The sequence below is a fragment of the Arachis ipaensis genome, chromosome B2 (genome assembly GCF_059453495.1).
Source record: "Arachis ipaensis isolate K30076 ecotype BB chromosome B2, ASM5945349v1, whole genome shotgun sequence".
Lineage (NCBI taxonomy): Eukaryota > Viridiplantae > Streptophyta > Magnoliopsida > Fabales > Fabaceae > Arachis > Arachis ipaensis.
The window spans coordinates 18,248,997-18,271,863 of record NC_142437.1 but is presented as its reverse complement, the minus strand read 5'-3'; the positions used below and the strand labels follow the sequence as shown (position 1 = coordinate 18,271,863).

Genomic DNA, 22,867 nt, shown 5'->3' with positions numbered 1-22,867 from the left:
TTTGGAGTTTCAATCCATGCATTAGGGCATTTAGGCATTGCAAGCCCCTAGTTCAGGTTGATGGCACACACCTATATGGAAAGTACAAAGGTACACTTCTGGTCGCTGTTGCACAAGATGGGAACCAGAACATTGTGCCTATCGCTTTTGCCTTGGTGGAAGGGGAGACAGCTGATGCGTGGCACTTCTTTCTCAGGAATCTGCGAATGCATGTTGTCAGAAAAAACGGTGTGAGAATGATCTCAGACCGGCATGAGTCAATTCGGGCAGCAGTAAATCGTTCCGGAAGTGACTGGCAACCTCCAAGAGCATAGTGGATGTTTTGTATAAGGCACATCAGTAGCAACTTCCTACGAGCATTCAAAGTCCCTCACTTGCAAAAGCTTGTGATCAACATTGGGTATTCAAGAATGGTGGAGGAATATAACATCAACTATAAGAGATTGGAAGAGCGAGGCGAGGCATATGCCAGGTGGTGCGACGACATTGGGTATTGGCATTCGACGAGGGACATCGATGGGGCCATATGACGACGAACCTTGTCGAGTGCATTAACTCAGTGTTGAAGGGTGCCCGTAATCTACCTGTGTTGGCACTAGTCCGAGCAACATATTATCGGTTAAATGAACTTTTTACGCGGAAGAGTGCCGAGAGTCACGAACGCAAGCGTGCTGGATTTACTTATTCGGTATTCGCACAACAGCGGATAGAGGCAAATATGCAACAGGCTGGGAATATAGTTGTGCACCGTTTTGACAGACGAAATGAGGTATTTGAGGTGCGCGAAATGACTAGCGGAAAGGTGTCAGTCGTTGATCTTGCACGACGGCGGTGTGACTGTGGGCACTTTCAGTTGGAACGAATACCATGTCGCCATGTTATTGCTTGATGTGCTAACCAGCGTCTCGATTGGCAGCTATATGTGCATGACGTGTACAAGATGACAGAGGTTCGTAAGGTATATAGATTCGAGTTCGCATCGTTAGGTGATTGGTGCGGAATTTATAACCACAAACTAACCGGCAAGTGCACCGAGTCGTACCAAGTAATACTTCAGGTGAGTGAGGGTCGATCCCACGAGGATTGATGGACTAAGCAACGATGGTTGATTAATTTACTTAGTTAGACAACCAGAAAATAGTGTTTTGAGAGTTCAAAAGCATTAAACAGTAAATTCAGAATATCAGAAGATAGGTAGTAAATAAGTTGAGAATAATATATGGAGAAACAGTTAAGGTTTCAGAGTTATCTATTTTTCAGATTGACTTTTCTTACTAACTATTTTAATCATGCAAGATTTAATTCATGGCAAACTATATGTGACTAAACCCTAATTCCTTAGACCTTTTTAGTCTCCTCTAACTCTCGTCAACCGCCAATTCCTTGGTCAATTAATTCCAATTAGAAGGTGAAGTTTAATTCTAGTTATTATGCCACAAAAATACTAATTATCCAAATAAAAGAGGATTATATGTCACGTATCCCATTAAGTCCAGATAATTAGAATTTAGGAGAAATTGCTTTCAAGCTATTGTTCAAGTAAAGAGCTTTTCCAAGTTATACAAGAACTCAATTAGAAAAAGGGTCATACTTCCGTTCCACCCAAATTCATAAGATAACGAACGAAAACAATTCTTGAATTATAAATCAGTACATGAATTAAACTAGAAAAACAATAGAATCAATCCATATAATAGACAGAGCTCCTAACCTTAACAGTGGAGATTTAGTTGCTCATGGTTCAGAGTGGAAACTAGGATTCTCTTAAACTGTAAATTGGAATGAGGTGGAATAATCCCTCAAGAGAAGTTTCTTTTCTCTTTTATATCTAATCCTAATTAATATAAAATCTATTTTCTAAAACTAAAATAATATCTTTTTCTATTTTAAAATAAAAATTAAAGTTTTAATTAAGAATCAATCAACAATCCGTGCGAGCCTTGTAGCGTGGGGACCACTTGGCGGTTGAAGGGGAGCTTGCGCCTAACTTGGTGTGGGTTGCGCCTTACTTGAGTGGCACAGTGAGGAAGGGCACTTGATGCTCATAGCCTGCGCCTTACTTGAATGAAAGGTGCGCCTAACTTGGAGTGCCTTCTCCACTATTGCGTGCTTTTGATGTGTCTTGCGCCTAACTTGAGAAATCTCAAGTTAGGCACAGCCTAGCCAGTGCTCCAAGGAGTGTTATTTGTGAAACTGGCGCCTAACTTGCAAACTTGGGCGCCTAACTTGGGATGTGACCTTTGCTTTGTGCGTGCTTGTTATTGTTTTGCACCTAACTTGAGAAATCTCAAGTTAGGCGCAGTCTTGGCAGCGTAGTTGGAGAAGAAGTATGGACTATTATACATCGTTGGAAAGCTCTAGAAGTTAGCTTTCCAATGCCACTAAAATCACGTCCATTGGATCTTTGTGGCTCGAATTATTCAGGTTTGAGTGCAGAGAGGTCAGGATTGACAGCATCATTCGCCTTCTTCTCTTTTCCTGCGGAAACTCCATCAAATCCAACCGAATGCTACCTGAAATAAACAGAATTGCACACGACTCAAAGTAGCATCCATAGTGGTTAAAAGATAATTAATTCTTGATTAAACTCAACAAATTGAATGCAAATTCACTAGGAAAAGATAGGAAAGATGTTCATGCATCACAACACCAAACTTGAATTGTTGCTTGTCCTCAAGCAACCAAAATTAACATAGGCCCAGGATGTGAATTTGCATGAGTGAGAGTTCGATTAAACTCATGTCTCTTCTTGAAGTGAGGTTTATAACTGCAATCCTGAATAGTTTCGGCATCTCACTATCCTTTGAATAAGAAGGATGTCATTGTCATTCGGAATTAGAATCCGGATAATATTATGAATTCTCTAATCTTTTGTACTTCAATTTAATCCTTGAACACAACAAATTTTCTTTTATTCTCTTTTCTTTGGTGCTTTGCACCTTGAGCCTAGCCGTGACTTTAAATGTTTTGTCTCAAACTTCACTTGACACAAAAACACCACAAGCACTTAATTGGGAAACTCTCTATAAGTTCTGATTTTTCTTTCAGTTACTCCCAGACAGTGGTGCTCAAAGCCTTTGACATACTCTGTTAAATGTATTTGATCTCGACTCTTAGTGTTCTATCTCAAGAATTTCTTGACACAATCACACCATAAGCATATGACCAGGGAAACAACTCTTTGAGCTTTTAATCATGTCTGACCTCCCTAGTCATTGATGCTCAGAGCCTTGGACCTTGCTTTTTTTTTCTTTTGTTGTTTCTTTTGCTTCAAGGATTAAACTTTCACTTATTGCAGAGAATTCATAATAGTTCTCTAAACTCCTGTTCCTTGTACATCAACATTCTTTTGATTCAAATTTAAATATTCACTGTTCATGTCATGCATTTAGAGTCGCAGAAAATACCACCACAATTAAGTAAATAAGACTATTCTTTATTATAAACTCTATTTCTCATACAATACATCTTTTTCTTCTTTTTCTTTTGGATTCAAGCTCAGCGAGCAATACATGAGACACTTTTTAGAATTAAGAGCAAATAACAGAAAAAGAAATAGCAAAATAAACTGGAACCTAGGAATTGAAATAACAAAAGATCATGCAGAAACCAAGTAAAACAGCAGAAAACAGAAATATAACATAATAAGAACGGGAGGAAATATAGAATGAAAAGAACTCAACCACCTCAGTTATCCTAGTGGTCGTCTCATTCTTCAGGTTGTGCTTCTCCGTGAAGATGATTCACCTCCCTTTGGTGCAACTAAAAGAAACAAAAAAAGTCACAAGCGAAGCGACAACACCAAACTTAAAAGTTTGCTTGTCCTCAAGTAAAGAAAAACTGAAAATAGGGAGGGACATAAAAAGACGTACGGAGGAGTAAAAACAAATATTAATGTAAAAGAAACTGAAAATAAAAAAGGATAAGAAAGATAAAAAGTTAAACTTTTTTTTAAAATTTTTGTACATATATAATTATTTATTTATTGTATTTTGTGTGTGTTATAGTTGACAAAGGGGGGCGTATATGTATAAGGAAAGGAAAAGGGGTGGGGTCACGAGTGGATCTAGGAAGTATTGGGGGAAATCAGGAGATTTATGCTTAACTTGATATGTCCTTGTGCCTAACTTGTCCTGAAAAGACACTCTTATGGCGCCTAACTTTAGTTTCTTTGCGCCTAACGTGAGTTGAACTCCTTTATTCACTACACCTGACTTGATAAACCTTGCGCCTAACTTGAGGCCACCCGTGAGTGCAAACACCTGCTGCACCTAACGTGAATTTGGTTGCGCCTAACTTGAGGTGTGTCTTCACATCTTGCGCCTAATTTGAAAATTCTCAAGTTAGGCGCAGACCCTTCAGAGAGAATTGTTCCTTTGTGCGTAATATGCCGCGCCTAACTAGAGAATTTCAAGTTAGGCGTCAACTCTTCTGAATCAATATACTCCTCTATTGACGTCCGTAGCTCTGTACTCAGAAACCTGTTTCTGTTTCAATAACTCTGTATGATTGATAAACCCATATTTTATGATATATTTTGTGCTCAATTCAAGAGATTTATTCAATCCTTCACCCACTTATTCATGTAAATTGCATGGTTTTACTTTTCCTTCCTTATTATGTGATATATGTGAAATACATGTTTCCTATGCTTTGAAATTATTTATTTTAATTACCCATTATTACCATTCGATGCCGTAATTTGTGTGTTGAGAAGTTTTAGATCTTCTAAGGCAGGAATGACTTAAAGGATGGAAAGAAAACATACAAAAATGGAAGGAAAGCACAAAATGGAGTTTTTGAAGAAACTAGCAGCGACGCGAACACATGGACGACGCGGCCGCATGCCCAGCGCGAAAAGGTAGCGACGCGAACGCGTGACTGACGCGGACGCGCACCTTAAGCAGAACACAGATGACGCGGACGCATGACCGAAGCGAACGCGTGATAAGGAAAACTCCAGAAGACGCGGACGTATGACCGAAGCGAACGCGTGATAAGGAAAACTCCAGATGACGCGACCGCGTGACCCACGCGGACGCGTGACAGATGCCACACACCAGAAAATACAGAAAACGCTCCCAGCGATTTCTGAATCCCTTTTTGGCCCAGATCTAAGTACAGAAGGCACAGATTAGAGGTTATAAAGTAGGGGAATGCATTCATTCAAAGAGGTTTTTCAATTATTTTATTTTTCATAGTTTAGATGTAGTTTTTAGAGAGAGAGGTTCTCTCCTCTCTCTTAGGTTTTAGGATTAGGATTCCTCTTAAAGGATTTAGAATTTCAACTCTTCATCAGGTTCAATATTCCTTTTACTTTATATTTCTCTTTTACTTTCAGATACTTTAATGCTTTCTTTCTTTATTACTTTTGTTGCCAAATTGGCTTATGAACCATTCATGTTTAGATTTGATTTTCCATTTAATATAATTTGAGGTATTTCAGAATTATGATTGCTTTCCTTTGTTTATATTAATAATTTAGATTTTTCCCTTTTGGTTTTGGTTGATTAATTAGTAACTCTTGAGTTGTCAAACTCACCGTGACTAATAATTGTTGTCTTTGCTAATTAAATTGAACTTCAATAACTCTAGTCCTTTCTTAGGAATTGACCAGGACCTGAGGATCAAACTAATTGGTCCACTTGACCTTCCTTTGCTTTAGTAAAGGCTAACTAAGTGGGATTAAAACTCAATTCTCATCACCATTGATAAGGATAACTAGGATAGGACTCCCAAATTCTCATACCTTGCCAAGAGTTTATTTTATAGTTATTTATTTATTTTATTTGTCATTTAAATTACTTGCTCCTTGCCTTCGAAATCCCCAATTTACAAAACTCATAACCAATAATAAGAACATACCTCCCTGCAGTTCCTTGAGAAGACGACCCGAGGTTTAAATACTTCGGTTATCAATTTTAAAAGGGGTTTGTTACTTGTGACAACCAAAACGTTTGTAAGAAAGGACTTTTGTTGGTTTAGAAGCTATACTTACAACGGGAGTTTATTCTGAATTCTAGACCATGCAAAAGTTCTCTCTTCAAAATGGCGCCGTTGCCGGGGAACTGCAAACATGTGCCTTATTATTGGTTATTGTAAATATTTTTCTTTTATCTATTTATTTGTTTTTGTTTTTTTCCTTTTTATTTCTATTTAGCTACTATGAACTCTCACCTCTCTCGCTTTGAGTTTGGTTCTGAATTTGTTGAAGGGAATATAAGCTATAACAGGAATGTGCATCAAGGTCTAAGAAATCAAAGATGGATGGAGCCACGAGGATCTGATCAACCCTTTAGACAGCAACACCCTCCACAGTATCACAGACGAGGACCATTTTACAATGCATACCAAGCTGATAGATATGGTAGACCTCCTGATAGTCACCAACAAGCCCCACCCTGTGCTTATAGACCGCCCTCTCAACATAACTTCGAACCACAACACTCACAAGCTCCTTTTCACCATTCACCACCGTATGATCCTTATTTACCCCAATTCCAATCCAATTACTCCCAAACACCACCACTTCCCTATGTACCATGTCCATATTCATCACCTCGAGAATCACAGGCTCGCTTCAAGGAAACAGTAGATCAACTTCATACAACCCTTCATCAGCTGGAGCAAGCAATATATCAATTATCTTCTAGACGTTTGGACACTCAAGGAACTCCAATAGCTTTATGTGGAGAATCTAATGACAAACGTAGCATGAAGGAGACACTGGAAACCCCAGTAGGCAGTAGTGAGCATAACTTTGTTCTGGAACAATTGGAGGAAGCTCAAATTAACCAAGAAGAAGAAGTACTGGTTGAAGATTTAGGAGATGCTGAACCTCCATGGGAATCCAGAGTTGTGAAAAATTCCGTCAAGGATGTTATAATTGATGCTAAGGAGGATAGTGCACAACCCCCAAAGCAGGTATTTTATGAAGAGCTAGATGGAATAACCCAAGACGCAAGTTTCCTTGATGATGATAGTCACAAGTCAAGTTCTCCAAGTAATGAACTTGCATCCGCAAGTGAATTCTCCGAGATTGAAGAATCCTCTCCAAGTGAATACGAAGATGATGCGGAGGTAGATTTCTCTCAACCTCAAGCTTATGACTTGAGTGACGAGGAAGACATAGAAGACGTTGATCAGGATGCAGTTGCAGCTAAAGAACTTTGCAAAGAAGTGGAGGAATTCACAGAAGATTACAAGGGAGTAGAACTTACAGAACCACTGGAAACACCTATCCCAAGGCCATTGCCACCTAATACAAGCTTCAAGTGGGTACAATCCTTAACATTTATCTCTACTTTTCCACTTGAATATGGTTTGCTTGAAACAGATGGCCAGCTTAGAGCTCTCTGCGGCTTTAAGAGTAAGAGGGAAATGGCTCATACTCAGAGCTGGTGCGCAAGGTTCAATAAGGTTCTACGCTTCAATTCGAAGTGCAAGGATTGGTATCAAGTTCAATTGAATGGGTCTCGAAAGATGTTTGGTCATCTTGGTGAGAATACAATTTCTAAACCGCCCGGATGGAAGAATATAGATCAAACCAAAGGCGGATTTAAAAGTAAAGTTTGGGATCCTGGAATCTATTCTAACATTCGTCACCCCGGGAGCCTAAGAGCCTGTTTGAAGCTGCTCAAAGGCTTCACATGCCTAGTTTGGGACCCCGGAGGCTGTTGGCATTCCAAACATTGGTGGAGATTTCTGGATGAATTTAAGCATAAGCCACCATAACAGGAAGCTCATCCAATGTCCAGATTAAGGACTTTAACTAAAAGTGCTAGGTGGGAGACAACCCACCATGGTATGGTCGTTTCTTTCAGTTATTATTTTGTGTTGTTTGTTTTTATATTATATTATTTTTCATTGAACCTGAATATTATTCATTAGCATTGCATACTGCATATCTGCATAATTGCACAATTGCATAAAAAAAGTAGCGTGTGCGAAACTACCCCCCACGCGTCCGCGTTAATCACGCGGACGCGTAATCTGAAAATCGGCGTAAAAAATCCAACGCACAGAAATCTGGGCTGGAATCATGCGGCTGGTGTGTGTTTAGCACAAAACGGCCCACGCGTTCGCGTCCCTGACGCGACCGCGTCACTTACGAAACATCCATCCCACGCGAAAGCGTGAGCGACGCGTTCGCGTCGCGAGGATATTATGGCACCCCAATGGAGACAGAGAATTGCGCTAAAACGACGCTGGAATTGTGCGTTTAGCACAAATTCCAGCGACGCGGTCGCATGCCTCACGCGACCGCGTCATTCATCATTTTACCCATTCCATGCGATCGCGCCAACCACGCGACCGCGTCAACCCCAGTCCACCCTAGCCACGCGATCGCGTGCCCCACGCGTTCGCGTGGATTCAAATTCATTAACCCTAGTGATGCGAAACCCTACCCCCATCGCGCCCCACTTTCCTTCCCCAACCCCCTCTGTTCTCTCTCCCTCCTTCCATTGCCACCACCCCAACCACCTCCGGCCGCCACACCACCCTCGACCACCCAGCCACGACCACGACGCCACCCCCTCCTTCTTCCTTCCCTCTCATTCTTTTCTCTCTCTTCTCTTCTTCCCTCCACTGCTGCACCAGCCTCATCCACTGCACATCCACCTGCCCCTGAGCCCATCTATCACTTGGTGCATCACCTCTTTGCCCGCTTGGATCGCATGGAGCGTCGCAACAAGTGACACTATGAGCACCTTAAGTTGATGATCCGATCCAGCAGTGACATCCCTTCCGAGTCTGACACTCCTTCCGATACATCTGAGGTGGAGGAAGATGCTCATGAGGAGGAGGCACCTACCCAGGCGGAGCAGGCAGGACCACAGCAGGTTGCGCCACATCCTGAGGGTCCACACCAGATACAGGCCGCAGATGCAGAGATTCCTATCCAATCAGCGCCTCCACTGCAGCAGACCGATCCTCCTACCCTTATCCAGTCTGCAGATCCTCAGGCCACCACAGATACTCCAGCAGCCCATCCTTCCGGAGATGACACCCCTTCACACCCAACTTGAGTGAGCATCGAGGACGATGCTACATTTTAAGTGTGGGGAGGTCGCCATCTCTGGCGTATTTTTTTGGTGAACTACTACAGACTCTTTTTATCTTATTTTGTTTATTTTTCTATTTTTATCTTTATTTTTACTTTTTAGTACTTATACATTGTTCTTTTGCTGTATTTTTACTCTATTTCAGTATTTTGCACTTTAGTTCATATTTTAGCCATTTAGTTTAGTTGCAATTCTAACTTATTTAGTTATAGAATATGTGGATTAATTAGTATAGTTTACCCTTTAGCATATGATAGTTTGGTTTAAATTGAAAATAAAAAGGAAGTAAACTAGAGACTTTAACAGAATCAAAACAATCCACACACCTTGTATATATAGCATTACATGTTGGTTAGTTAACAACATTTCATCAAGGAAGAACACTAAAACTTTAAAGCCACCCAAAATTTTTACATTGAGAATAATGGGAACTCTTAATTTTTACTTGCATGACATGTATAACTGATATATGATTTTTGAGCTAGAGAACACACAGCCTGTGAGTTTTGAGCTTAATTGTATGGTTACATTCAAACCATAAATTTTATTCCTGTGTGTTTTGCCCTTCTTTTTCATTCTGATGTTCTTTACTTTGTTTTAATCTATATGTCCGATTATAGAATATAGATACATACCAAGAAAGTGATTGAGGCCATCATTTAAATTTTTCCTCACTTATCCCAAATTAGCCTACCTTTTACATCACCCTTGTTAGCCCCCTTGAGCTTTTTAATCCCCCCTTTTTCTGTAAACCACATTACTAGCCTTAAGCAGAAAAACAAAATAAAAATTCCAAGTTAAATCCTTGGTTAGCTTAAGATAGAAATTGTGTATTGTTTAAGTGTGGGGAACTTTATGGGAACATAGATGATAGAAACAAAGGTAGAAAGTTAAAAAAAAAGAGTTTCAAAATAAAAATTTGGGAAGCATGCTCATGTGAAACAAAACAAAACAATTGAATCACCAGGTGCATCGAAAAAAAAATTTTTAAATAAAGGGGATACAAAAGTTCCCCAATTGCAAAATAAAAAGAATCAATGCACATGTGACAAGGTTAAGTTTAATGCATGAGTTTGGAATACAAAGTGAGAAAATTTTGGGCAAATAGGTTAAAGAAACTTTTGAAATTACAAAGTATGTATGTTAGGTGAGATCTTAGACTAATCAAGGATTCACTTATTAGCTCACTTAGCCTTATACATGTACCCTTACCTTTACCTTGGCCCCATTACAACATTGAAAAAGACCTCATGATTTTTGTATGTCTGTATCCTATAATTGTTGATTGGTTAAATGAATAACAAAGTTATAGAAAGTAAGGATAAAAAGAAGAATAGAGTGATTAACCCAATAAACACTGAGTGACTAGAGAGTAAACACAAAATCCAGTGAGGGTTCAATAGCTCATCACCATATATCTCTGCTTAAATTGTTAATTGTCTTGCAAGTTTATAAAATATTTTTACCCATCTCAATTATAAAAGTGCTTTAACATTATCTAGGGTTTGGCTATGCATATATGATTCCTTGAGAATGTGAATTGATTTAACTACATGTAAGCTTTATATACAAGTGAGTAACAATTAGAATTGCATGATTCATTTAGGATAGATTGCATTGCATGAGATTCCACCACTTTAACCTTACCTTACTATTTATCTTGGATTTAGCATGAGGACATGCTATTGTTTAAGTGTGGGGAGGTTGATAAACCCATATTTTATGATATATTTTGTGCTCAATTCAAGAGATTTATTCAATCCTTCACCCACTTATTCATGTAAATTGCATGGTTTTACTTTCCCTTCCTTATTATGTGATATATGTGAAATACATGTTTCCTATGCTTTGAAATTATTTATTTTAATTACCCTTTATTACCATTCGATGCCGTGATTTGTGTGTTGAGAAGTTTTAGATCTTCTAAGGCAGGAATGACTTAAAGGATGGAAAGGAAACATAAAAAAATAGAAGGAAAGCACAAAATGGAGTTTTTGAAGAAACTGGCAGCGACGCGAATGCATGGACGACGCGGCCGCATGCCCAGCGTGAAAAGGTAGCGACGCGAACGCGTGACTGACGCGGATGCGCACCTTAAGCAGAACACAGATGACGCGGACGCATGACCAAAGCGAACGCGTGATAAGGAAAACTCCAGAAGACGCGGATGCATGACCGAAGCGAACGCGTGATAAGGAAAACTCCAGATGACACGACCGCGTGACCCACGCGGACGCGTGACAGATGCCACACACCAGAAAATACAGAAAATGCTCCCAGCGATTTCAGAAGCCTTTTTTGGCCCAGATCTAAGTACAAAAGGCACAGATTAGAGGTTATAAAGTGGGGGAATGCATTCATTCAAAGAGGTTTTTCAATTATTTTATTTTTCATAGTTTAGATGTAGTTTTTAGAGAGAGAGGTTCTCTCCTCTCTCTTAGGTTTTAGGATTAGGATTCCTCTTAAAGGATTTAGAATTTCAACTCTTCATCAGGTTCAATATTCCTTTTACTTTATATTTCTCTTTTACTTTCAGATACTTTAATGCTTTCTTTCTTTATTACTTTTGTTGCCAAATTGGCTTATGAACCATTCATGTTTAGATTTGATTTTCCATTTAATATAATTTGAGGTATTTCAGAATTATGATTGCTTTCCTTTGTTTATATTAATAATTTAGATTTTTCCCTTTTGGTTTTGGTTGATTAATTGGTAACTCTTGAGTTGTCAAACTCACCGTGACTGATAATTGTTGTCTTTGCTAATTGAATTGAACTTTAATAACTCCAGTCCTTTCTTAGGAATTGACCAGGACCTGAGGATCAAACTAATTGGTCCACTTGACCTTCCTTTGCTTTAGTAAAGGCTAACTAAGTGGGATTAAAACTCAATTCTCATCACCATTGATAAGGATAACTAGGATAGGACTTCCAAATTCTCATACCTTGCCAAGAGTTTATTTTATAGTTATTTATTTATTTTATTTGTCATTTAAATTACTTGCTCCTTGCCTTCGAAATCCTCAATTTACAAAACTCATAACCAGTAATAAGAACATACCTCCTTGCAGTTCCTTGAGAAGACGACCCGAGATTTAAATACTTCGGTTATCAATTTTAAAAGGGGTTTGTTACTTGTGATAACCAAAACGTTTCTTCTTTTTGGGGACCTCCGCCTTGGTGGATGATACATTCCCAACACCAAACTTAGGTTTAATGTCAGGAGAAATTTTATTGGTTGTCAGCAAAGGACGTTTGAGCTGCAGATTCTGCTGTCCGTCATCAGGGGGTTCTTGAAGGTTTGGATCAATAAGCTCAGTCTGTATGCACCTCTCTTCTCTACCTGCTGAATGAATATCTTTGAAGACATGAAAGATCAGTTGCTCATTATGCACTCTAAGTACTAATTCACCCACTTCTACATCAATTAGAGCTCTCCCAGTGGCTAGAAAAGGTCTTCCTAGGATTATAGAGGCATTCTCATCCTCCCCTGTGTCAAGAATCACAAAATCTGCTAGGAGGAAGGACTTACCCACTTTGACCAAGATATTTTCCACAAATCCGTATGCATGCTTTATAGATTTGTCTGCCATCTGTAATGCTATCCGTGTGGGTTGTGCCTCTTGGATTTATAGCTTCTTCATCACAGACAAGGGTATTAAATTGATGCTTGCTCCCAAATCACATAACGCTTTCTCAATGGTTGTGTTCCCAATGGTGCATGTAATTTGAAAGCTCCATGGATCTGGCATCTTCCTTGGCAAGTTATTCTGAATTATGGCACTGCATTCCTTAGTCAGGACCACTGTCTCATCTCCCGTTAAAGGCTTCTTCTTTGACAACAACTCCTTCATGAATTTGACATAGAGAGACATTTGCTCCAAAACCTCAACAAAAGAAATATTGATTTGCAACTTTCTGAAGACTTCCAAGAACTTTGAAAACTGTTTGTCCTTGGTCTCCTTTTGAAGTCTCTGAGGATATGGCATTTTAGGCTTGTACTCAGGAGCCTTTGGCAATGTAGGATAAGTGTTAAGAGAGTCTGTGAATGGGTTGTCTGCACGCTTTGGAGGGGCGTGCTCTACTTCTTCCTTCTTCTCCTTTGGAGCTTCTTTTTCAACTGGCTCCTCATTAACTTGTGCTTCCGTACTTGCCACTTGTCCACTTATCAAGGTGATAGCCTTGCATTCCTCTCTTGGATTCACCACTGTATCACCAGGGAACGTACTTGGAGGCCTCTCAGGTATTTTCTTGCTCAACTGGCCTACCTGTACCTCCAAGTTTCTGAGGGAAGCTCTAGTTTCCTGCATAAAACGATTCATTACTGCTTCCATATCAGTGTTCTCCTGGGACTGAGAATTTGCCTGCTGAGGTAGTGGTTGATGATGAGACTGAAACTGGTGGTTATTATGATTATTCTGCTGAACACCGCCCTGAGAATTATTGTTAAAATTCTGTGATCCCTGAGGTTGCTCTCTCCACCCAAAATTTGGGTTGTTTCTCCACCCCTGATTATAGGTCTTAGAGTATGGGTCATTATTGGGGTTTCTAGGAGCATTCCCCATGTAATTGACCTGTTCAGAAGAAAATTGAGTATAATCATAATTCTCATTTTGCACAAAATTACCTGTCATGTCATAAGGGATCTCTTGAGGTGCATTTTGAGTGTTGACAGCTAAAACCTACATCCTACTCAATTGTTGAGAAATTAAACTCATCTGCTGACTCAAAATTTTATTCTGAGCAAGGATAGCATCAAGAGCTTCTACTTCCATAACGCCTTTCTTTTGAGGGGTCTCAGAGTTCACAAGATTCCTGTTAGATGAATATAAATATTGGTTGCTAGCAACCAATTCAATAAGCTCAATAGTCTCCTCCGGTGTCTTCTTCTTGTGCAATGAACCACCTGCAGAATTATCTAAGCACATCTTGGACATTTCACCTAAGCGTTCATAAAAGATATCTAGTTGGGTCCATTTGGAGAACATGTCCGGAGGACATTGCCTAGTCAGTAGCTTGTATCTCTCCCAAGTTTCATAAAGAGTTTTACCATTCTTCTGCCTGAAGGTTTGAACCTCCACCCTAAGCTTAGTTAGCTTCTTTGGTGGGAAAAATTTAGTAAGAAACTCAGTAACAACCTTGTCCCAAGTATCCAAACTCTCCTTGGGTTGGGAATCTAGCCATAGCTTTGCTCTATCCCTCAGAGCAAATAGGAAGAACATGAGTTTGTACACCTCAGGATTCACTCCTTTTATCTTCACAGTATCACAAATCTGCAGAAAATTAAAAATAAATTGATTTGGGTCTTCTTGGGGAAGACCATAATACTGGCAGTTTTGTTGCACCAGGGTGACCAATTGTGGCTTCAACTCAAAGTTGTTCACAAATATAGGAGGCACCACAATGCTTTTTCCATAAAGATCTGCAGTAGGAGCAGAGTAAGAGCCAAGCACTCTCCTAGGTTGCTCATTCCCATTCGGATTTCCCATGTTGGCATCAACAGCATTATTATGATCCATAATTGATTCTGCAGTCTTGTAAAGTCTTGCTTGTTGCAAACGCCGCCTGAAAGTCCTTTCAGGTTCAGGATCAAAGTCTAATAGAGGTTCCTTGTCTCTGTTCCTGCGCATAAACAGATAGATGACAAGAAAAGATGGAACTCTCTACGTCAGAGTGCAGAGAATTCCTAGGGAAGTAACCTGAGTAAAGAGATAAAAAAAATACTGAATAAAATAAACACTAAAATTCGAAAATTACTATTAAAATTAAGATAAAAAATTTCGAAATTATTAGGCAAATTAAATAAGAAAAATTAAAATAAGACTAACTAGGGAACACCAAACTTAATTTCAGAAATTAAGAAAAATATTAGTGCTATTTATTTATTTATTTATTTTATTTTTTTCGAAAATACTAAAGCAAAATTTAAATAAAATTAAAACTAAAACGCCTAATCTAAGCAATCAAACAACTAATAGTCCACTATCAATCCCCAGCAATAGCGCTAAAAACTTGGTGCGGAATTTATAACCACAAACTAACCGACAAGTGCACCGGGTCGTACCAAGTAATACTTCAGGTGAGTGAGGGTCGATCCCACGAGGATTGATGGACTAAGCAACGATGGTCATACCAATTAATTCACATATAATTCGTATGTCATAACCCTAACTTTAATGTTTGGAACTAGGAATCACAAGAACCATAAATATTTACCTCCTGCATGTAGTCTATATCATGCCTAAATCTCGCTACGGTCTTTGATAACCACGCTGTGGTCCATTCCGAATGACTCCACCTAAAACATGATACATTGAAAAAATTTACATAAGTAACCGTAAATGAAATATGCATAGTGAATATAATTTCCGACAAGAACCATAAATATTTACCTCATGACAACTGGTATCTCAGCAGGTGGAAGGGTATGTCTCAGTACGGGCGCAATACACGGCATTCGCTCCCATGCCCAAACAAACAACAGAATAAGAGGGTCATTCATCTCCTTCGTATCATATCGTGATGCACGACATAGTGCTCTGTAAAGATGTGCGAGACATGCTGACCCCCAACTATAAGTATGGATCCGCTCGAGATCGCGAAGCAACGGTAGATACTTCGCTTGGGCTTATGCGGTCGACTTATCTGTGAATAGGGTCGACCCTAACATACCGAAAATGTGACATCTGACGTATCTCCTTATGGAATCTTCAGTGTCCAACGGCTCTGCATCTCTGATACGTTGAACCCAACCAAGCTTTATATAGGATTTCGAATTACCACTGAGTACTGGTTCACGTCCGAATATTGCCATGCTCTGACTCCGAATGAAGTCACTACTACTGTCAGTCCATCCACTCACAGGCTCTCCATCAATGGGTAAGCCAAATATATGAGCGACATCTTCCAATGTCACTGTAACCTCACCCACCGGCAACACAAAAGTATGAGTCTCCGGCCTCCACCTTTCAACCAGAGCAGCGAATAAAGGGTGAAATCCTCTTATCACCCCAATCACTACAAGAAAAATACCCATTCAGCCACACTTTTTTTAAGCTACATTTGAAAAGCGTAGCCTATTCTATGTATTCTATGAATAGGCTACGCTTTTCTCCGTGTTGCCTTTTTATAAGAGAAAAAGATACACAATTATGACATCATTTAAAAAGTATAGCCTTAGGTATTATAAAAATCACTTATAAAGCGTAGCCGTAGGTTGATATCTATAGATTCACTTTTTATATCAAAGGGGACGCTTTTAAAGGGTAGCCTATTTATTAAGTTTTGGGTGCATTTTAAAAGTGATGCCTAATGTATCTAAAGCAAAAAATTTGACACTTGCTGAATTTTTTTCCTCTTGACTTTTTCCCATAACCACGCACACTCAGCTCACACACTTAGTGAAATTTTTACCCATTACCTCCAAAGCTCGTCATCACTCACCTCCAAAGCACGAAAAAAACCCATTCAGAGAAGATGAAAACCCTCATCATCACGAAGATAGAAAACCATACGTATCTACTATCTAGGGCAAAATGCTCGAAACTTAGTTAATTTTTTTCCCTCTTCCCCCAAAGCACATAACACCCAGTGAATTTTTTCCCCTCTTCCCCCTTTCCCCCGCTATCATCATTTCGCACAAAGCTAAGAGTTCATAGCTCTGCTTTGCCATCACATGGCTCTTCTCCTTGCACCACATCCTCACACTGCTCTGCTACGCCAGGCCACGCCACCACCGCGGCTCTGTTACACCGCACCGCCGCCGCAGCTCTGCTACTTCGCAATGACGCTGCAGCTCTCTTATGTCGCACCACCTCCTCGCCCTGCTCTTCTGCTTTTCTCCGCGTCTCCTTTGCTAATCGTGCCGCCTCTGCTCCGTCTATCCCTACTCGATTCGCTCTCTCATCCACGATAGGCAGACTTTTAATTTTTTTTCCTGATTTAGGAAATTAGGGTTCCTAATTCCCACTAGCCTGTGTTAAATTTAATTAGGGTTCCTATATCACAATTTCATTTTTAATTAGGATTTTTCTATGCCTGGTTCAATTTCGTGTCACATTTGAGCATTGCTTATTATTATTAGTGTTGAATTATAGTTTTATTCTTTATTCAATTTGTGATGAATTGGGAGTTTTAGCTTTCTCGTGTCATACCTACTGGATATGACCCTTGTTAATATGCTTTGTTGTAAGATCATAAAGCTAAGGGTGTTTGAAACTGATTCTAATGGAGACGAGAATATTATCAGCTTTTATTCAGAATAATTCCAGTTCTTGCTGTTGATTGGATTGGCAAAATTAATATAAAATCAATAGAGACATAACTTGAGGCTGATTTATCTTACAAATCAACTCATTCTTTTCTTGGATTTGGTGAAAATCAGAAAGTGGTCAAAGGGAAGATCCTTAATTCATCAACTTTGAATGTTCTGTATGAAGTTGATGGTCATTGGGATAGGTACTATATTGTCTTTAAAATTTTTCACTTATCGGTTCTTAAACAGTTAATTTTATTCTATGTTAGATTTATGCTCATTTCATAACCATTTTGATGGGGCAGAACAATAAAAGTGAAGGATACAAATAACAGGAAAGCGAGAGTGATATATGATGCAAAAGAAGTCATTAATGGGCTGCAAGCACCAATTGTTAAGGATGCAGAGGTAACATATATAAGACTATTCTCTATGATAACATAGCATGTTATTTGTCTCGTAAGATTCACATTGTGTAGTCAACACCTGGAAATGAGTTTTATAAGATCTTATACTTTTTCATCATACGAGCTAGTAGCTTTGTGTTGCAATCTGGTATAATTGTGAATGCAGTAGCTCAACCAAGTTGCTTTCTAACTATTGGCAGTTTCTGCTGAGTTGTTTTGCTGGTTTTGGCACTTATTTTGCCTTGAGATAATTGGAGATACTTAGTTTTCTTGTTAAGTTTTTGCATTCTATCAATTATGAAAGCAAATTATAATCTTAGCTTTCCATTCTGTTAATTATTCATCAGGATAGTACTTTTGGCATCCAAGAAGCAGAAAACCTCTAGTGAAAAGTCAAATACTAAGGGAAAGGCTGCAAGCAAAAGAACAAACAGAGAAGCCGTCAAAAGCTTCAGTGAAGGATCAAGGTGAATTGATTGTATTTTTCTCAATATCATTTCTAAAGTGAATTCTTTTGTTTTTCTTGTATTGCGGAAGAACTTAGCTGAATCCATAGATAATGCGGGATTACATGATTTATTTCAAAAGTTTGGAAATATCTTGTCCAGCTTTGGGAATTGCTTTGGTGCTTCAAATTGGTTTAGAGGGAGTGATGATAGTGATACTGCTGAGAAGCCACGGGAACGAGGTAATAAAATTGAGGTTGTGACTAATTGAATGATGTTGTGTTTGATTTATTGAATGATGATGATGCTGAAAATTCTGTTTGTTAGAGTGCATAATTTGTTGAAAGGCTAAAAGCCAAGTTTCATGATTGAATTAATTGATGATACATGCTAATGATTATTTGAGATGATGCTGGTCTATTTGTTATATATGATGCAGTAAATTGACGATAATATGTGTGAATTGTTTGAGTGATTTGTGGCTGGATTGCTATGTTGAGTAATGCAGAAATTGTTGATTTCATATGAGTATGCTTAAATGTGAAAAGTGACAAAAAATGGTGATTTATTAATCCTGAGCACTTGGGACTGATTTAATTTTTCCAACAAGTTACAATAGGTAAAAGAAAGTTAGAATGCAAGGTTAGAGTGAGTGAAAAGCTAGGAATCAATTTTTGACCTCTCAAAATCCAAGGTTACATGTTGCAGAATTATGCAGTTTCAGGCAGCAATTTGTGAACAAAACTAGGAGCAATCTAGCCACTTAAAATGAGTGAAATTATTTTTCTATAAAACTTTAAGATGTCTAGATTATTCACCTAAAATTTCAGAAATTTTATATGTGTGGTTTGGGAGATATGTTTTTTAGAAAATGGTCATTTTCTGCAGAAACAATGCTGTACGAATTCTGAAACAGCAATTTCAAAATCACATATCTCAACACTCTGAAACTATTTGGAGGTGAAACCAAAGAAGAATGAAATATTAGGATGTCTAGTATTTTATGTCCAAATTTCAGAACAATTCGAATTTTATAGAGAAAGTTGTGTCTTCTGGAAGCAGGGCTGTTCACTGCTGCGACAGCACCCTTTCCTTAAAACAAAACCATATTTCGAGAGGCATAAATTTTTCTAGAGAAGTGAAAATGCTCTGGGACTTGAACTGGGTGAAAGATGGGTAAGTCTGGTTCAACCATACCAAACTTTAGGAGAATCCAACCAAATATGGATTTTATATAATTTTTCTAAGTTGGTTACTGCTTGCTGTTTTTCTGAAGTGTACTAAATCAGTAGCTGATTTTTAAAAAATCATATAAAATTAAATTCTTAGAACGTAGTTGCAAAACCAAAACCAAAGTATACTTTAGGATTCCTCTAATGAACTTGTATTCTATAGTTGGGAAATAATTAATGTTTTTTATATGTAAGGCTATGTTCACACTGCAGGAGAGACTATTATTCATCAATTCTGCCATCTTGGCTCTTTCTCTTTTCTTGGTGGTGGTTCTGTGGTACGTTTTACTTTGAATCTCTTTGTTTAGAATTTTTTTATTTGTAAAAAAAAAAGATATGATTATTATGATATCATGTAAGGATAGTATACAACACTTAAGCCAATTAGAAAAAAGTTTATGAAGGCTGTGATTAGTAAGTATTGTATGAGGAATCTGGTTGTTCTTGATTTTGGAATTCAATAGAGCATTATTGGTCATCGAGATGATTAATAGAAAGTTGATTAAACTGGGTCTAATGTGTTATTGATATTGAATTTTCCTTGTATAACTTGTTAAAGCAAATACTGTTACCATGCCAAATGATTTAACATTACTCAGTGTGCAACTACAATGTCATGTTCTTATATACATGCAGGTTTCACAAAATGTTCGAAAGTACACAATGGTAGCCAGAGAAAGAGCGGAGCTTCGGGGTCTAAATTTAGTGGGCCTGACTCGACGTGGATTCAGCATTGCAGAGGTTATACTAACAAAAATTTTAAAATTACTCATCTTCGATTGTTTTTCAGTGCAACTAAACTTCTCTCTTGTTTAATTATCCAGATCAAGAACCTTAAAGCAGTCTATCGGAAGATATTCATGCGTGCTGATGCAAATGCCGGGTCATTCGAGGATAGGCTTACCGAAGTGGTATTTCTCTATTTTGCTTTATCGCTTTCAGGTAGCCATGATTTGTAGTAACTTAGCACTGTCACATTATAGATATAATTGCGCTGGTGTGGTTAACCACCCCCTTCCCCCGGTGGCACACGCAAAAAAAAAAAAAAAAAAGAAAAAGGAAAGAAAACTGCATGTTGCCTTTTGTCTGATATAAATTTCTAACCTAAGGTTGTTAATAAATAGATCTCTTTTATTTCACAAGGTATATATTTTTAGTGAGAATATGAAAGTAAAAGCATTAACATTGTATTGTGGCATTTTTTTCGTATTGAGGGAAAGGTGAGTCCTAAATTTTACTGAGTCTTTGAGGAGAAGTGTGGCACCACAAAAACGATGTGAATTTCATTTATACTCCATAAACTTTAAGTGTGTCATTAATGTATGCTTTAATTTCTTTGTCTACTTTGAATATATTAATTCATATCATCTATCATTAGTTTTGTTATGATGATAACTAGACAGCTTAGACTACATGTGTTAGCTTTCTGTTTCACTTGGGTTATAGTTTTTTTCAGCACTTAGATTTGTTTTTCAAACCAACTGCTGCTTTCATCTGCAATGTCAACTGCAATGTCAAATTCCCTTTTCAGGTGGCTAGCTTTCCATTTGATGACCATAATTGCCCCCCACTTCAACTGATTATCTCATTCTGTCATAGTGCATACTCGTGGTTGAAGTTAGATATTGAGAATGTTGTGGTTGTCCATTGTAAGGCTAGAATGGCAAGAACATGATTGATGATTTTCGGTCTTCTATTATTCTTAAAAGTGAGTAGTGTAACAACCACCCCTTCTAGAAACCAAAATTTAAATTCGAAATTTGAAAATCAGTTAGGAGATAAGCTTAGAATTTTGAAATTTTGGATAGGAACCTAGTAACCACCCTCCGTTTGAAATTTAAAATATCCCAACCACCCTATCCCCAAATGTATATAAATAGGGGAACACCCATAGGTAGAAAAATCACTCCTCTCAAACACTAACCCTCTCCCTTCTCTCTACAAAGAAATAATATTCTGCGGGCAAACACAAGAGGCAAGCTCAAAGAAGCGTTAGGAAAAAGAGTAGGGAATTATGTTTTTTTAAAATGCTTGGCATGTGTTATGTTCTATTTTTATTTTCTTCCATTCACGAATGTTATCATGACATTAATTATCTTTCACTCATCCTTTATTCATGTTGATCATGTCTGTCCACCATGTCATTCATGTCTTCTTAAATCATTAGTATATGTCTCCTTGTGATATTCATTCAATTATTCACTATACTCATTTTGTGCTCTTTCATATGATTATATTGTTAATATTCCCTTAGGTCGAGAGTACATACCTTCTTATAATGCTTATTCAATCTCCTATATTATTATATTAATATTCCCTTAGGGCCGAGAGTACATGCCTTCTTATACTGTCTTGTTCAACATACTATATTCTATTATATGCATGTGTGTGATCTCTTACATTATTATATTATTATTTATAATATTTCATTCAAATATTTAATATACCCTATTCTATTATGTGCATATCAATATGTTATTATTACTCCTTTAAAGTCAAGAGTACATTCTTTCTTAAATATTTTATTCAAATATTTAATATATCCTATTCTATTATGTGCATATCATTATGTTATTATTACTCCTTTAAAGTCAAGAGTACATGCTTTCTTAAATATTTTATTCAAATATTTAATATACTCTATTCTTATTATGTACACCCATATGATCGTTTGCACCATTATATTATTCCTTTAGGATCGAGAATACATAATTTCTTTAATATTTTGTGCAATTATTTAAAATGCCCTATTTTCTGCACTTTGATAGGACCTCTTTCAATCCATGCTATTATATTACCAAGATCTTTTAATTAGAAAATCCATACACATGCTAGAGTCTCATGATTTTCATATATCCATTTATCATCACAATTGTCCCTTTTCTTGCATGATCTCTTCTTATATGATTTTTCTCTCGTGTATGTTTAAACAACCTAATTGTAAATTGAACTGAGGGAATGATCCTTCGGTAAGGGAAGGTGACCCCCAAAGACAAGATATCGATATGATCCTTCGGTAAGGGAAGGTGATCGATCGAGATGATCCTTCGGTAAGGGAAGGTGATCGAAAAACGTTTGGGATAAGAACCTTCGGTAAGGGAAGGGGACTATCCCATCAATTTTATATAATAATATATCTTTTTTATATGACTCCCTTCTTGTGTATGTCTAAATAACCTTGGTTGTAAATTAAACTGAGGGAATGATCCTTCAGTAAGGGAAGGTGACCCCCAAAGACAAGATATCGATATGATCCTTCGGTAAGGGAAGGTGATCGCCAAAATGTTTGGGATAAGAACCTTCGGTAAGGGAAGGGAACTCCCACTTATACCGGTTTGAGATCAATACCCTCCATAAAAGTTATAAATTAAGAAAGGAGAAGGCACGAATGAAAGTTTGATTTCTATGTTTTTCTTTTAGATTTAATTATGATTATGTTGATGTTACTTAAGATGTTATCCTTC

At 37.9% G+C, this 22,867-nt stretch overlaps 2 protein-coding genes, 1 long non-coding RNA gene and 1 pseudogene across 3 annotated transcripts; all 4 read left to right on the top strand.

The window, feature by feature from the left end:
• The first annotated feature begins 526 nt into the window (after positions 1–526).
• Positions 527–889, top strand: LOC148573181 (uncharacterized). The gene has a single exon (XM_088505701.1). It carries the CDS (start codon positions 527–529, stop codon positions 887–889), a length of 363 nt encoding a protein of 120 aa, XP_088361827.1.
• A 5,276-nt stretch (positions 890–6,165) lies between these two features.
• Positions 6,166–7,931, top strand: LOC148573180 (uncharacterized; annotated as a pseudogene).
• A 9,520-nt stretch (positions 7,932–17,451) lies between these two features.
• On the top strand, positions 17,452–18,128 carry LOC148573179 (uncharacterized). The gene is made up of 3 exons (XR_015904761.1): positions 17,452–17,521; positions 17,624–17,726; positions 18,073–18,128. It is a non-coding gene; the product is annotated as an uncharacterized LOC148573179 (long non-coding RNA).
• A 1,215-nt stretch (positions 18,129–19,343) lies between these two features.
• LOC110268749 (putative acyl-[acyl-carrier-protein]--UDP-N-acetylglucosamine O-acyltransferase, mitochondrial) lies at positions 19,344–21,078 on the top strand. The gene is made up of 5 exons (XM_088505700.1): positions 19,344–19,347; positions 19,617–19,681; positions 20,040–20,144; positions 20,228–20,314; positions 20,860–21,078. Exons 1-5 carry the CDS (start codon positions 19,344–19,346, stop codon positions 21,076–21,078), a joined length of 480 nt encoding a protein of 159 aa, XP_088361826.1.
• Positions 21,079–22,867: the final 1,789 nt, after the last annotated feature.